This window comes from Sander lucioperca, chromosome 18 (genome assembly GCF_008315115.2).
Source record: "Sander lucioperca isolate FBNREF2018 chromosome 18, SLUC_FBN_1.2, whole genome shotgun sequence".
NCBI classification, from domain to species: Eukaryota; Metazoa; Chordata; class Actinopteri; order Perciformes; family Percidae; genus Sander; species Sander lucioperca.
In genome coordinates, this window is record NC_050190.1 from 22788431 (window position 1) to 22805684 (window position 17254).

General features: G+C 40.3%; 1 protein-coding gene across 2 annotated transcripts in view; it reads left to right on the forward strand.

The window, feature by feature from the left end:
- The window catches only part of pld1a (phospholipase D1a), a 38994-nt gene extending 22144 nt beyond the window's left edge, over nt 1–16850 (forward strand). For both annotated transcript variants that reach the window (XM_031309931.2, XM_031309930.2), the window contains exons 12-26: nt 1865–1946; nt 3566–3676; nt 3835–4020; nt 5373–5586; nt 5759–5887; nt 6279–6397; nt 7552–7665; nt 8499–8609; nt 9303–9391; nt 9585–9698; nt 9884–9933; nt 10675–10809; nt 11321–11474; nt 11973–12090; nt 13597–16850. In XM_031309931.2, the coding sequence (XP_031165791.1) occupies nt 1865–1946; nt 3566–3676; nt 3835–4020; nt 5373–5586; nt 5759–5887; nt 6279–6397; nt 7552–7665; nt 8499–8609; nt 9303–9391; nt 9585–9698; nt 9884–9933; nt 10675–10809; nt 11321–11474; nt 11973–12090; nt 13597–13821 (1951 nt within the window). In that variant the 3' untranslated portion in view covers nt 13822–16850. The remainder of the gene's footprint in view (nt 1–1864; nt 1947–3565; nt 3677–3834; nt 4021–5372; nt 5587–5758; nt 5888–6278; nt 6398–7551; nt 7666–8498; nt 8610–9302; nt 9392–9584; nt 9699–9883; nt 9934–10674; nt 10810–11320; nt 11475–11972; nt 12091–13596) is intronic.
- The last annotated feature ends 404 nt before the right edge of the window (nt 16851–17254 follow it).

Below are 17254 nucleotides of genomic sequence, written 5' to 3' on the forward strand. Positions count from 1 at the left end.
TTCTTTTACTGTCTATGGAGCTAGCTAGCTGACATGATCTACATCTGAGCTACTGCGCATGTGCAATCAAAGATAGTACAGAAGAAGAAGAAGAAAAGAGGTCTCACTCTGTAGCTAAAAGAGAGACCAGGTGAAAAGAGGATCTGCAGCAGTGAGAGAGAGCGGTGCAGTACAACAAAAATATGGTGTTTTTAGAAAATTAAACCATGTAAACCTATTCTGGTACAACCTTAAAATACAATTATGAACCTGAAAATGAGCATAATATGGCTGCTTTAAGGAGATCAACGCACTTACCAATGCCACCAAGTATAAATTTCAGGCCACTTACGTAGGCTACGGCGAAAGCTCTGTGCGGAGCCTTTGCACAACCATAAATCAAGCTTTAGTCTTGGAGCTAACTGCCTTCACAGAGCCTAACATTGGAAATGTTTTGCTACCGCACGTGTCGCCTCCTGCTGGAATTCAGATAGAATGCAGGTTTAAGGCACATCCGCATTTACAGCACTTCGCCGAACCGGATGCGTTGTCCATTAATATTAACAGTCTATGGTGCCTTGTGGACTTTCCTTGTAAACAAACAAAAGTTATGTTTACAGTCCATACGAGTCACCAAAATGCAGTATGTGCACCCTATGGTTTCGTACATGTCGAGTGCAATAACATCCTCATAAAACATTTGCAGACATTTGATTTTTCAAAATCCTTGTTTACATCCATGCTGTATTGTGGGTCGATCCTGCATGCTATTTCCCCTAATCCTTTCTCGAATGGTTTAACATTGAACTGTTTTACCACAGAAGTTCCACAGGTAGAGTAATTATGCAGCAGTATTTAATTATAGGATGTAGACGAGGCTGTAAAAATAGTATCATGCACCAGCTGAAAACAATATAGAATAGTTGTAATGGCTTATTTCTGTAGTTTGGTAAACACACAGAGCATCATCAGACTCTTTCCAAAGAATGAACTGACAACTTGACACCTTGAAACCCACTTAGTGTTGTACATGCTGTAACACATTTCATTATGTATTACCCACAACTCCTGACTTTCTGACAGGCAATGCAATAGTACTGGCTCTGATCACAGCCTCATACACACACCCAGAATAGAAATAACACTACCAGTAAGATATAGTATCTGTTTACACTTCCGCTACACCCCCTTTGTCTCTCACTGTCCTTTTTCAAACAGGCATGTAATTCAAGTATAAAATGTTTAGGGTCGGAAATGTGTTGAAATAAAAAAACACTACAATTTTTGTTCAAAACAAAGATAAACCTAATTTGTCACATGTCACATTGTCAGATGATAGTCACACCACACAGTAACCTCGCATATGATGTTGCAAAGATGCAAATCAAATCTAATAGTGATATCTGGCTCAACTGCTTTGCGTATACTTTTTTCTTTCCTTCGTCCTTTAATAGTGTATTTTATGGAGTTTTGGAGTGACAGAGATAGAATACTCCTGACACTGTAATTTCAAACATAATAGTTTATGGTCCCTCGGAGCCAAATGTACGACGTGGCTGAAATCCCTGTGTTCCAAAGCAGTAATCACTGGGCTTATAGTCTTAACCAATGAGGTGTCAGCCTGTGTAATGTGAGCCAATGGCATTGTAGACGTGTATGCTCAGGATGCCAATGTGAATGACTCATTAGACTATATCATTATGTCATGTCTGTAATACAAGTTTATTAAAAAGTGTTGCGAGCTCTAAAGGGTGAATACAAACATCTATTTTCTACTAATGTTTCATTAAGTAATGGTGAGGCATTCAGAAATATGTAATTTTATCTTTTAAACTGTTTTCTGTCTCTGTCTTATCTTGGCGTCTCTGTCTCTCTTTTTCCCCAGGCTGAGTCCAGAGATCTTCTTGAAGAGACCTGTAGTGGAGGGAAACAGGTGGAGGCTAGACTGTACCCTCAAACGCAAAGCTGTAAGTAGGAATTAGATTGCAAACATTTTGAGACAGAAATAACCCACAGGTCAAGTATTGAGCACTATAGACTTTGTACTAACAATAGAAAACAGGATTATATTGTTACATTAGATAACAATACCCAGGGTTTCCTTTTAAGAAATGATTCAAATTGTATTGAAACATAAGAAATTTGAACAGTAAAATGTCTCGTAAAACGTGAGATTTCCATGTCTTTTTTTTAATTATAAAACAGTTCCTGGTGCTATATAAGTATTGTGAAAGTATCAAAATGCTCAATCTGCAGAGAATTGCAGTCAGCCATTTTCAGAAACTGTGCCTTTAAATCAAGAGGGTAAGTGAGCATCTGCAAAGCGTACCCTTTATGGGGAGATTGTAGGCTACCAAGCCATCACCGCCCGTTAGCATCCCATTGATTGCCATTCATTTCTGACGTCACTTTGACAGCGAATAACTTTACATCTGAAGCGTTTAAAGACTCTATTTGTCCATTGTTTATTTCTAAAGAAACACGACAATGTATAAAAGGCTCCATTACCTTGTATCTCACATTATGGCTCTGTAGCAGACGTTTTTGTAAAAATAGGCTAGCAATTGTGTCATAACCACGCGACTTTCTGTTGCATAGTAGAGAAATTACCGTATAGTCAGGAGAAGCACGCAGGCAGTTTCGACTTACATTAGCTGTTTAAGTTTAATTACTAATGTTAACTAGCATTTTAGTTAGCAATAATTAGCCTGTGTCTATGTTATCTCCTTACATATTCCTACGCTCTCCGTCTCTGCAAGATTGGGAATGATTGAGATTTCTCTTGGCACAGCTACCAGAAGACTTACAAGACAGACTTACAAGACTTACTTTCAGACAGGTTGCTCACGTCACATCTTCGTCAAGCTCAGTTGGAGGCTGCGCAGCACGCTCAGCCCTCACCAGAAAAGTGCTTCTAATAGACTTCACTGGTCGCCGTGGGAACGATACGGCGTTGCTTTGTCCATTTTCTTTAACTGTCTATGCTTTAAATGAGCCGCCCAGACTTCCGTACGGTTGTGATGTCACAACTATACTATACTATATATATATATATATATATATATATATATATATATATATATATATATATATATATATATATATATATATATATATATATATATATATATATATATATATATATATATATATATATATATATATAGGTAGAAAGTGCCGCTACAGAGCAGCTACAGTCATTCTTTGGCTGTAGTGACAGTGCAGAGAAGCTGAGAGCACAGATGTGAAAAACACGGAAACGCTGACCAATCAGAACAGACTGGGCTTTTTCGGGAGTGGGGCTTAAAGAGACAGACACTAAAACGGAGCGTTTCAGACGGTGGGTGAATACAGGTACATTCAGACAGACAGTATGAGAAAAAAAATTTGTTTAATGAACATGAAAGCACGTAAACATGTTCTAGTAGAACCCCAAAATACAAATATGAACCTGAAAATTAGCATAATTAAATGGCAAGAAATGTGTTCTTAGGATGAGAGGGGAGGAACACACACAAGCCAAATTGTGAGGAAAGACACAAGAAATGTGTTCTTAACATTGTTTTACCTTTGTGTCTCTCAACAGCAACAGGGAGTGCGCGTCTTTGTGATGTTATATAAGGAGGTGGAGCTCGCCCTGGGCATCAACTCGGGCTACAGCAAGAGGACCCTCTTGCACCTGCACCCCAACATCAAGGTAACTGAAGGATTATGGGTAGTGAAAGAGGATGCAGTGTTGCACTAGTTGCACCGACAAAACCAGACTCTATATTGTAAACATACAATTACATATTATACCTTCTATGTACTATTTATGTGGATCCATGTGTGCTGTATTTCACTTTTGTGTCTCAGGTGATGCGTCATCCAGACCATGTTTCCTCCTCAGTCTATCTGTGGGCGCATCACGAGAAGCTCGTTGTCATTGACCAATCAGTGGCCTTCGTGGGCGGGATCGACCTGGCATACGGTCGCTGGGACGACCGAGAGCACCGGCTGACGGATGTCGGCAGTGTGACACGCTCTGTGGCCCTGGAGCAGGTCGGACACACAACTACACACAAACAAACACATCTCATTAAAACGCCCTGTCTACAGTTTGGAGTTATAGGCAATAAATGTGGGTAGAAACTCCTGACTAATGGTTCAAATGCCAGAAGGAGGAGAGGAAATGGAGAAATATATTTTACTCTAACTCACACAGTGGCACGGGGGCCAGTGAAGAGTAGCAGCCTGTGGTGAATGTGTATGTGCATGAATGCAGACTATAAAGAGCAAACACTTTCACAGTGCCAGCTATTGAATATGCCTCTTCTATTTAATGACACACATATACAGTACAAGACAAGCACACACACATTCTCATAACATAACTACACCATACAACATATGCTACATTTTTGACCTTACATTCAAGAGGACTAAACTAATTCTTTAAAGGAAACCTTTAGGCAAAACTGTTCATTTTTGTGCTCAAGACATTCAAAAATAATGACTATGCTCTTATAAAAGACAAACTGTGAATATTCATAGTTCCCAGATGATAGATCACAGTATTTTAGGAGCCTCTTTAACCTTTCCTCTACAGTAGCACCAAACCTTTTACACAAGTTTGTGTTTGATGAAATGTTGAATCAGTTTCTTATGAATAAAGAAAACTGATACTGACATGGATAGAATTACTAACATAGATACACCATCCATCCATCTTCTTCCGCTTATCCGGTAACGGGTCGCGGGGGTAGCAGCTCCAGCAGGGGACCCCAAACTTCCCTTTCCCGAGCCACATTAACCAGCTCCGACTGGGGGATCCCGAGGCGTTCCCAGGCCAGGTTGGAGATATAATCCCTCCACCTAGTCCTGGGTCTTCCCCGAGGCCTCCTCCCAGCTGGACGTGCCTGGAAAACCTCCCTAGGGAGGCGCCCAGGGGGCATCCTTACCAGATGCCCGAACCAACATAGATACACACGATACTTAATTGTGTTTTAACCTGTCCATATTAGGCCTGTAATAATTATTAAATAATTGTCTAATCGTAAGTCTACTTTACATAATGGCAATTAAGAGGCAATTATATTGTTAATTGCAACAATTTCTGGGACAATTAATTGTACAGTAAAATTTGGAATTGTTACAGCTCTAGTCCATATTTATCTGTTAAACCTTCTCAAGAAACACCAGTCAGTATAACACAATACAATTCAACAACACCCCCGAACTACAGCCTCCAAAGTTGCCGTAAAGTTGAATCAGCACCGCTCTAAAACAGTTTCAACAAAATCCCCTTCATGGATTTATTGTATGGTGTTGTATTAGACAGCATTAGTTTTAGCTAGGTGCAGCTAATAAACTAGCAACTGAGTGTACATCTGCTGTTGTTTTCATGCTGCCAGGCTGGCTCCGCTAACACTCCGTCCAGTAAGGGTGTGTCCTCTGTTGATGCCGTCTCTAAGAGCAATGGACGAGGGACGCTGCCCAGTGAGCCCGTGGACTTGCCCAAGCTGAAGGGGATTGGGCGCAGTAGGAAGGCTCGCTTCAGTCTGTACAGACACCTGCACAAACACACTCTGCAGCACGCAGACAGTGTCAGCAGCGTCGACAGCGCAGGTGTGTTTGTATGAGAAGAAAGGAAAAGAGAATATGCGAGAATGTTGGAATATGAATTGGCTGAATGAGAGGCAATTGTAAAGAACTTTGCTATAACAGTGCTGTACAGTATACTGTAAATGCAGTCCATTTAACATGATTTTGTATTCTGTGTGTGTGCGTGTCTGTGTAGGGAGTGGTTCAGTGCAAAGCCTAAAGACAGGTGTTGGAGAGTTGCAGGGAAACACGCGCTTCTGGCATGGAAAAGACTACTGCAACTTTGTCTACAAGGACTGGATCCAGTTGGAGAAACCTTTTGATGGTCTGTTTCACACACACACACACACACACTATTAGTTTGGTCTTAGTCTGAAAAGTTTTCCCCATTGCTAGGTCTAAAACTCTTTTTATTTATACAAAGCCCTACTTAATCTCATGATTTTTCCTGTTGTACCAGTTTGATGGAAACCGATAGTCATATGGGAAACTAATATGAAGTGGGACAGAGTACCACAAAGCACTTATTTGTTTTACTTTTTTCTCTTCCTCTCTCTGCACCAAACTCTATGACCCCGCTGTGCTTCTTTCTCCCATGTTCTCCCATTATTTCTGTCCCTGGCTTCTTTATTCTACCATACTGTATCTTTTCATATCCTCTCTCCATCTCACACTGTTTTTTCCTGTCCCCATTGGGTTGCTTCTGCTCTGTGCAGACTTCATCGACAGGTACACCACTCCCAGAATGCCTTGGCATGACATTGCCTCAGTGGTTCATGGCAGAGCTGCGCGGGATGTGGCCAGGCACTTTATTCAGCGCTGGAACTTCACTAAGGTACTGTTTCAAGGCTAAGCTAACCTGGGCTCGTATAACACAGACACACAGCTGCTAATGGCTAACCTAGCTCATAACATTAATAGTATTGATTTCCTGTGCCTGCGTGATGCATTTAACGTGAGAATGAGACCTGTGCTTGCCTGGATGAGCGTATACATTCCTGCTTAAGAGGGGTGTGCTGTGTTAAACTGACTCACCCAGTCGCTGTTTCGTTAGCGTCTGAAGATGGCTGCTTGCTTCGGTGAACACGCCGTCGGGAGCAACCTTCACTCCGGGTCCACTGCTTCGCGTCCTCGCCGGGCCAGCTCCGCTCTTCCTTGTTGTTGTAGTTCACGTTTTCAGAGGTGTATTTACAAAAGTTGCGTTGTGGGAAAACAAGAATAGTCTTCCAGCGTCTTTGTCTTCAATAGTGTGGTAGCATCTGTTGTGCAGCCGGCCAATTGAGGCTCCCCGCCTAACTTCCTGTGAATCAATTCCTCAATCCATCTCCATGCCCGCCGCTTGCCCTGGGCTAAATCAGCATCACACAAACGCGCCCACCTCATGTGACGTGTCTGGCTAACCCTGTCAATCAGCTAACCACGCCAACTTCTCTAAAGACACTACACTGATATCATAACAGTACTGTAACACACACACACACACACACACACACACTGTGCACATTAACAAACACACAGGGATGTAGAGAAGGATTAAAACTTAAAGTTAAACTCGTTTGACTAAAAGTTTGACGTAAAATGAACTAGTAAAAGGTAAAAGTTTCTTTGTTGCCAGAATGTAACCACCTTTTTAGACAGATATCCTATTCATTTAATTGCTTTATTTGTTTATTTTATATTTAATTGTAATCAATAAATTAAATAGTAATCCTAGCAAGTAGTTGCTAACTAATGCAATTTAACTGGGGAAAATCATGAATTGTTGACTAAAAACAATTGAGAGAACAATACACACTAACCTGGTGAAATCCTAGGAAATGTCAGTGGAATGGAACAGTGGAAAAAAAATACCTTAATCGTCACACTTTTTCACTTTCCATGGCGTCAAGTTTTTCCTCCCATTTTCCTATTTTTTGCTCTTTTCCATTTCTCCTCTAACCCTATATTAACCCTCTCTCTGCCAAATGTCTCCAACTGTCTCCACTACAGATCATGAAGCCAAAGTATCGCTCTCTGTCTTATCCATTCCTGCTGCCCAAGTCTCACTCCACTGCCAATGAACTCCGATACCAAGTCCCTAACTGTGTCAATGCCAAAGTGCAGGTAAGAGAACTGAAAAAGGACCATTTTTACCTTTAACTGCACTCATTAAACAACACAACTTGTGGAAATGTTTTTTTTTTTTATCTTTATAATTATACAAAATGAGAAATTGGGGCATACAGCCAACCATTCACCAAGCCTTAAAAGAACCACTGGTAGAAAATTACAGAGAACAGTATAAACTCCCACCTTCCCACACTACTTTCCACATCCCAGTCTGCAAACACTGCTGGGAAAAGATAATAGAGAATGAGTGTAAAAAAAAAAACTCTCCATGGCCCAGAAAGTTATATAACTACAAATGTTTGCACAAACCATGGACACTCAAAGAACCAACCCATGAGTGAAATGTTGACTAAAATTAGAAGTGCACAAAGATCCTACCACAACTCCATCAGGCTTTTAAGAGAAAGTGTTCTTTTGTTTTCTCTGTATCGTTAAAACGATTGTGTTTCATGTTTTTTAGCTGACACCTCTGTGAACAGCATGTACAACTTGTCTTACAATGTTGGCTGTTTTTTATTAAAATATTTGCAGTGAAGTGAATGCCCTTACTAATTATTTACCGCTAATTATTCATTAATGTAAGTAGTATCGATCCGAAGTATTCGTTAGTTAGTTTATAGGTGAGAAAAATCGTAAAAGAAATATGTTCTTTTTTATACTGGTGTTTGGTATTACCTTGTGATGATGACTGACTATCAGTAGTTATGTTTTTATCATATACGTAGGTACATTTAACCATGCAATTTGATTGTTTAAAGACACACTCACACCTGTTGTCAACTCATTTCCTCTATATAGCTCTTATTTATCTATACTATAATGTGTAGGTGTTACGGTCCGCAGCAGATTGGTCGGCAGGCATAAAGTACCACGAGGAGTCCATCCACGCTGCCTACATCCAGGTCATCGCTAAGAGCAAACACTACATCTACATAGAGGTAAAGCAGCAGTGAGACCAGGGTATCAGAAGAATCACAGTCAGAATCAGAAAAGGTTTTTATTGTTATTTATTTAGTACACTTTATGTGGAATTTGCCTTGGTGAAAGGTGCATACATAAACAAACAAACATATTAAACATTAATATAAGGAGCGACCTCTAGCTCACCCAGTAAGAGCGTAGTTTTGTTATGAGAATGTGTGTGTGAGTCCTGCAGCGGCGCGGGTTCGAATCTGACCTGCTGCCCTTTGCTGCGTGTCATCCCCCATCTTTCTCCCCCTTTCCTGTCTATCCACTGTCACTATATAATAAAGGGAAAAAGCCCCCCCCCCCAAAAAAAAAATCTTTAAAAAAAACGAAACATTAATATAAAATAAACAATAAATACAGAAAAACAAATATATACATGCAAGAAAAAAGGCTAAATGGGTTGAGTGCAAAATTTGCAAAGAATATAATGGGATGTAAAGTCCAGGATGAAGGTTAGTGCAAGTGTAGTGGCTAGTGATTTGGGGGGGTCAAATTGTCATGAGAGTTAAGCTAAATTCTTGAGAGGCTTGTTTTTAATGTCAGAAATGAAATAGCTCCCCTGAGATTCAGTGATGTTATCAATGTATTCAGTGACTATCTCATTGTGGAATGAAATACTTATCTACTCTGTAACTTTAAAGTGTTCTCTTCTCTCCTATCAGAACCAGTTCTTCATCAGTTGTGCCGACAACAAGACGGTGTACAACAGGATCGGAGACGCCATCATTGAAAGGATCATCAGAGCGCACAAGTACTTCCCTTTATTTAAATGATTTGTTTTAGTACTTGTAGTACTACAAGGAAGTAGTACTTGTGGTTATAGGAAGGAAGTTTTTGTATGTGCTGGGTACAAGATTAACCTCCTCTCTTCTTCTACTTCTGCTTCTCACATCTTAGCGCTGCTTGCCTGTGTCTTTATGTAACTGATGTGTGTTTGCTCACAGGGAGGGTAAGAAGTACCGTGTGTATGTGGTCACCCCCCTGCTTCCTGGCTTTGAGGGGGACATCACCACAGGAGGAGGGAACGCCATTCAGGCTGTGATGCACTTCAACTACAGGTGGACCACATGACACTTGAATAAGAATGAGTTTTAGATTGAAAGAGGAAATGTGAAGGGAAATGAGAAAGCAGATGTGGGCGTGTCATTAGAATTCTATTGTGTTATCTTTCAAGTTGATTTGAGTCTAACATGTACAATATTTACATGCTTTATTGATGCGTTTTAATCTCCTGCCTCCTCAGAACCATGATCAGAGGAGAATACTCAATCATCTCCCAGCTGAAAAAGGAGAGTAAGTACAAGAATAAATTATAACATTATATGTTGTGAGTTAGAAAAGTGCTAGTCGGGGCAGCCTCTCGCTCACCCAGTAGAGCGTGCGCCCCATGTAGGCTGAGTCCTCTGCAGCGGCCCGGGTTCGAATACGTGGCTCTGCGAAATAGTCTCGGGAAGGAAGTTGTTTTGGTGAAACATTTGCACCCTGCAAAAGAAAACACCTGCAGGGCTTAAGTTTGCTTTACTTGTTCAAATATGAAAATCATTTCCGCTGATCAAGAATGTGGAGACATTACATTTCGTACCCATACAGTGCATGTTCTGAAATTAAAATAAACATTGCCCTGATGTACACACAGCGTTGTTTAGGTTTTTTTAGTCAGAGAAGCTACGTAGGCAGTGTAATTTATTTTTTTTGTTCCGTTACCTCCAACCCCCGTTTTGAGTCGCCGGATCCACCCCCCATCTGCGCTCCGGGAACTCCTACTTTACAAATTAAGCACCGGTTACCTGTATACACAATACAGTAACGTGAGCTATTTAAATTAGCTGGATACATGGTTAAAAGTAATTTGCTCTTACCAGTGTATCGCTGTGTGTATTTTTACCATAGCAATCCCCACCAATCGGTCCCAAAACATCCTAGTTAGAGAGTAAATGCCGTAAACATATTCTTTTTAAATCTTTACATTCATTCCCGAATTTCTCCTCTCCTCTCCTCTCTTCTCCTCTCCTCTCCTCTCCTCTCCTCTCCCAGTGGATGACCATTGGATGAACTACATCTCCTTTGCTGGCCTGCGAACTCACGCTGAGCTGGAGGGACGCCTGGTCACAGAGCTCATCTACGTGCACAGCAAGATGCTCATTGCTGACGACAACACAGTCATCATCGGTCAGTCTCTCATCGGCTCTCTCTGTCTCACACTGTTCTCTTTTGTTTCATATGTGTTTTTAACCAACTACTATTTGAGGCAACTAGCCTCGACACCAATTGAGATGTGATAAATCTAAAAATATGGCTTCATTTCTGTATATTTCACCATGTGTGCAGCTAACAAATGGGCATACAAATACTGTTTAAATATGTGGTGGCTGCTGCAGCATAGCTCTCCTGTGCCCTCTGCTGGCTAATAAGGCGCAGCTCACTCTCTCAAAGTACTTTAACAACAATCAACAAATGAAAAGGCTGCAAATCCTTCCGAAATGCTCTCCTTTCATGTTTTTTTTTCTTCTTTTTTAGACATTAGTGTAAGTTTAGTTGTATTTATACAGAGCATATTAATAAGTCAAAAAGGCATATGGTTTGTCGGTTTATAGAACCATAACATTATTGTTATTTATAGCATGGTTAAGATGAATGCAGAGATCCAGCTTCCATCCTTTGTTCTGCGTATTTGTTTCAGGTTCTGCTAACATCAACGACAGAAGCATGCTGGGTAAACGTGACAGCGAAGTGGCTGTGATTGTTGAAGACTCCGAAAAGGTGGCTTCGATGATGGATGGACAGGAGTATGAAGCTGGACCCTATGCACTTCAGCTTCGCCTTGAATGCTTCAGGTGTGTGTGTGTGTGTGTGTGTGTGTGTGTGTGTGTGTGTAATTGGGAGAGGTAGTTGTGTTTTTTAAGGCGCACATTGTAATCTAGTGGACACATGCAAAGGTATGGTTTGATTCTAATTGCTTTTATATATTTATCTGGCCATCCATATCCCCACAGCATCCATTGAAAATGCCACTGTAGTCTTTTGGAGAAGTGGCTTCATCTGACTGAAACATTTACAAACAAAGTTTTTTTAAATAAAGTGATACAGTTTAATTTCAAGTTTCATAATAAATGTACTCTATTTCTCATTTCTCACTGTCTTTAATTGCTTGTGTATAGTTCATTTACTTTTACTCTTTCACTAGTTGTATATACCTCTTATTTATTTTATTTTGTACTTCTCCATCTGTACTCATTTTTGTCTTGTGCTGCGGCAACACCTGAATTTCCCCCTCTGGGGATCAATAAAGGTGTATCTTATCTTATTTCATCTTATATTCTGTTTCTGAACAGGACTATACTTGGAGGTCACACTGACACCAGTATTGACCTGTCTGACCCCATCAGTGAGCGCTTCTATAAGGAGGTGTGGATGACCACAGCTGGCCGCAACGCCACCATTTATGAGAAGGTATGGACCAAAATAATTGGTTTAGGGGGTCATGACTCATGAGGCTGAGGAATTAGCACATGTGCCAGATGTTTTTTTGATAGGTACGTACTGTAACTTAAACATAATTTGCAGATGTCAACTAAAATACTGTATAAATGTGGGTTTATTGTGTCTGCTGAAACCTTACTAGTTACCCTAGTTGTTAGTAGAGGCTATGTGAAAATACATAGTCCTGTGTATATTTGACCTCTTCACTAAAAATATAAATTTGTCAGAGTTTCCCTCTGACTGGCAAGGTCAAACCGTTACAATATATAGAACAAGTCAGCGGGTAAATTTCAGAAAGCAAAGTTTAGGATTCACCAAAGAATCAGACATGAGGTTCAGTGGTGATCTTGCCATCCATTCGGTCATATCATACATATACTCAGCTAACATCAGGCAAACAAGAGCATCTGCCAGAGGCAACTGTGTAGTACAGCACAGGTCCACTGAATTTGGCCGGTCATCCTTTACCGTTAGACCGCTACAAACTTTTGGAACACAATATCAAATCATGACTGAAACATAACCAACCATTAACCAATCCAGTTTTGCAGGATGTAATGTTTTAAATGGAAAGAGCTTTTATTTTGGTATGATGTAGCCTTTAGTGTTTATTCTCTATTCCCCTGTCTGAAGCATAACATTTAATGCCATACCTCCTTTGTGGATTTGCCTGCCCAGAGGCTGCTGATGAAATGTAGCTATTGGGCTAACGCTGGGTCAGTCAATGACTGTCCATTGTCCCTGTTAAATAAACAAATACAGAAATAAATACATTCATTCACAATCATTTCCTCTTGTGCTATCATACTCGTGACACAACAGAAGATCAATTTGGATCAATGAAAAAATAGAAAGTTGACTTTCCATCCATCCATCCATACATCCATCGTTGTCCACTTATCCGGGGTCGGGTCGTGGGGGCAGCAGCTCCAGCAGGGGACCCCAAACTTCCCGAGCCACATTAACCAGCTCTGACTGGGGGATCCCGAGGCGTTCCCAGGCCAGGTTGGAGATATAATCCCTCCACCTAGTCCTGGGTCTTCCCCGAGGCCTCCTCCCAGCTGGACCTGCCTGGAACACCTCCCTAGGGAGGCGCCCAGGGGGCATCCTTACCAGATGTCCTAACCACCTCAACTGGCTCCTTTCGACGCAAAGGAGCAGCGGCTCTACTCCGAGCTCCTCACGGAGCTCCTCAAAGTTGACTTCAGTTATTAACGATTTATCCTCTGTACACTGGCCATTTTGGGACATCCCCAAAGTCCTTGGGATATGTCCTCAGGGAAATATAGTGCCAAATATCATGGCAGTCTATCCAAATAGCTGTTGAGATATTTCACCATCAACCACGACGGCCCGGCCAACTGACTAACATTGCAATCCCAAGAGCCATCTACAAGAGTGGCTAAAAGCTAGTGTTTCAGTTAAAGACAGCACTATTTTAAACAGTACATACTGTATTTGTGTGTTTTTCTGCAGGTATTTCGTTGCCTTCCTTCATCCCTGGTGAGGAACATGTCCGAGCTGGAGCAGTACCAGTCCAAACCGGGTTTGGCCCAGACCGACCTGGGCCGCGCTCAGGAGGAGCTGCGCAAAATCCGAGGCTTCCTGGTCCAGTTTCCTCTGGACTTCCTGTCTGAGGAGAACCTCATGCCCTCTGTTGGAACGAAGGAGTCCATGGTCCCGACTGAGATCTGGACATAAAAGGATGTGCCACTACTGCCAGCCACTGGAACATTGGATTTCAATTATTTCTTGAGCATCTTCGAGGGAAGTATCTGTATTGTGGTTGTCATCAAATGTGAAATATTGGATTATTGGAGAGGTCGCCTTTTAATCCAGAGATGAGAGTCTCCTCTGGATTGATATGACTGCTGGGCATTGACAAATCTCTCAAATCTGTTTCTACTGAAAAACACTAAACCGTAGTTACAGCTTATTTGGGTAAGCATTAACATTTTTGGGATGTATGAAGAACAAAAAGATATCACACTTGAGGACAACATTTATGACTGCATTCAGGCTGTGGAGATGAAAAACAGACACATGAACTTTGGGTTTTGGGAATCAACTCAACTCTGCACTACTAGACCTTTTGGACTGTTATAAAAGCTCACAAGACAGCGAGGATTTCTGAGAAACCAGGGTGAGGCAGTAGTAAAGTCTTTGACAATGACACTAATAAATAGTTGCTTCATTGTTTAAAATGGTCAGAACCAAAACAGAGATAGTGATGCATGTGATTTACTGAGTTTGTGGTGTATGCTCAGAAGGTGCATTAGTGCTGTTTACGCTGTTTATGAGCTCACAGAGGACTCGTTGAGCTGCTTCAAATGAGTTTAAAAACTAGTTATCCCAGGTGTCAAGACGTTGATTTATATAATGCTGAGAAAGTGACTCATACATTACTTTAAATACTGTAGATCTCTTCTTTAGAAAAACTGCCTCCTAGTTATGATCGTCAGTTGACATGTCTTTGGCAAGCAGTTTTACAATGTGTCACACCATTTTCTCAGGTGCCAAATTATACTCAGAAATGAAAACATTTTGTTGCATACTTTCAATACCTGCAGATGATGTAAAGGATTGTTAACATATATAGCCTATTCCTTTTTGTGTTTTATACAAGCCATGTATTCATTGCATGCACCAGGTAACTCCACTCTCTCTCTCACTTATTTACAGATCTGGTCTCTCATTGCATTGCTTGCATTTCCTCAAATTAAGTGGCTCCTAAAGTGGGATTAGAGGTCCAGAAACCCTGAAAAGCTTTGTCTTATCATTGGCAGAGGAAGACTATTTTAAATGATTGTTTCCACTCACAATGAATTCTCCTCAGCCTGTGAAACCATTTGTATAATGTATTGTGTGGCTCTGAAGGAAGCTTTCCAAAGTTGAGTAGAAGTAGGAAATAAATACTCAAAATCAATCTCTGCCTTTGTGAGCAACACTAAATTGCTGGAGTACCAGTAACACAAAATCTAATGGATGGACAGAGTAACAGATACGCCTGAAGTCCAATCCAATAGCCCTACAATACCTTTCGTAACAATTATATTTCGACTGTGTTTTGTAGTAGTTGTACTGGACAAATCCAACACGTGTGATAGGTCTTTACTGTGCAGCACATGTACAGAGACAATTTTAAAACAGTGGTGCATGATTTTTCTAACTGTGCTCAAATCATGTTAACACAATTGCTATAATGCATGTACCAATCACATCTCTGAAAAGAAGCCCTCATATTTCCTGCCAAAGGTGTTTTGTGACAGATAATTATTAGACATGGGGTCTGAACTTTACTGCTGAAATCAAAGTGTTGAGCTGATCCAGGTACAAAGCTTAGTATTCAGCTCAGTTACATCATACTGTGTTCAGTGGGGTGAGTAGAAAACGATTATGGCTGAGATGATCAAAAGCTGAAAAGGTTGTGGTAAATAATAAAGGCTGGATGAGACAATCGGCCCACAAATTCAAATGAGTAATTTCCTCTTTGCTCAGCAGATGGTGCTAGCGTCTTAAAAACAGTTTGTGTACAGAAGTCCAATACAGGCCCTTAAGTTGTGCCGTCTACTTTTCTCAGTCTTATGGCGAAGGCTTTCTATTAAGTGAAGAAATACAGTACAGTGTTTGAAACAATGTAAACAATGAAAATAAAAAAAAAATATTTTTCATATAGCATGCAACTGAACACTTTGAAGATTACAGTTTGAAATAGCTTGTTACGTTTCCAGTTTACTGGCAGTTCCAGTGGTTTTCTTGATGAAGCTTTTTACTCCAAGTGAAAATGAATTCTCCTCTATTGTACTATAATGTAACACAGCCTGTTTCTGTCAAAGGGTATGTGAGCTACAGTATGGAGCAATTGTTGTAATTTGTATATGTGGATGTATGGAATATTTTTATATTTGTCACAGTGTCTTGTATGATTACCAGCCTGCTCTAAATGTGAAGTTAAAGAATCCCATCTGTGTTCAGTTATTGTGACATACGGATAACATGCAACAGCAAATAATTGGTTAATGACCTTCATTAAGGTAATAAAAGGCTGGCTTTGAAATTACAAAGAAGGGGAGTCCCGCAAATCAAAAACATAGATGGTTTAATTTCCCAGAGATCCTTTGTACTCTCATAAATAGGCCACACATCATTTATGGTGACATACATAGCACACCCGACGTGTGAATCACTGGCATTTATTTAACAGAAGCAGACAATAACTGCATTGTATGGGATCCGATAATGAAAGAAAAAAATTTAGTTTTTTTGTTTTTTTTAATGGGACCAGGAATTTGAATGTTAACTGAAGTGATAATGAAAACATGACAACCTTTGTTTTGACAAAAACAAACCGTTTTGCTTTTCAGTTTGTACTGATTTTGACATCACTTTATTGTTTACCAGAGCTGTATTTGACATTGCATTATCAATGGAATATGAATCATTTAACATTCTTTAAACGTGTATTTTTTTTTTTCAATGTACGGCACAGTGGTATGGATGGTTGTGGATTTGTAACTACCCCCTTTTTTTCTTTATCGTAACCATCGCGCAGCAGTAATTCCCGTCAACTTTCTGTAACCCTTGGCCTCAATTCAGCTGATCTTGCTTCCACTGTTTATGTACAATACCTTTTTTGGTACAGTTGAAAGAATTCCTAGTTTCTGTCTGTTCGTGTAACACAGTGTAACTCAACAATTTCAGTGGCTAACAAATAAAATTATTATTCTTTATTTATTTTTCTTTATTGAATAGTTTAGTTCTAGTTGATGGAAGAATATTTTGATAAATATTAGGTCTTGCCAATGTTTTGCTTCTATGTTCAGGTTTAATGTTATTAATGCAGAAGTCTCAAATACAAAAACTATGATTGTGGAAAAGGCAAAAACTGAGTTTAACTGCAAGTAATCTGGTTATAGGTTCTCAAATGCATCAGGAGTTTAAAGCTTTAGTGCGTAACTTTTTGATATTAATGAACGTCCGTTACATTCAAGCCATTGCCAAATGAGTTGCTACTGCAGCTCCACACAACTCTCTCTGTATTTCGTTCAGAAGATTGTAGCGTCTGGTGACTTTGCCGGGCAGAAACTCGAGTGAAGATAATGACCTCTTCTGAAGAGTCAATCATGTTTTTTTT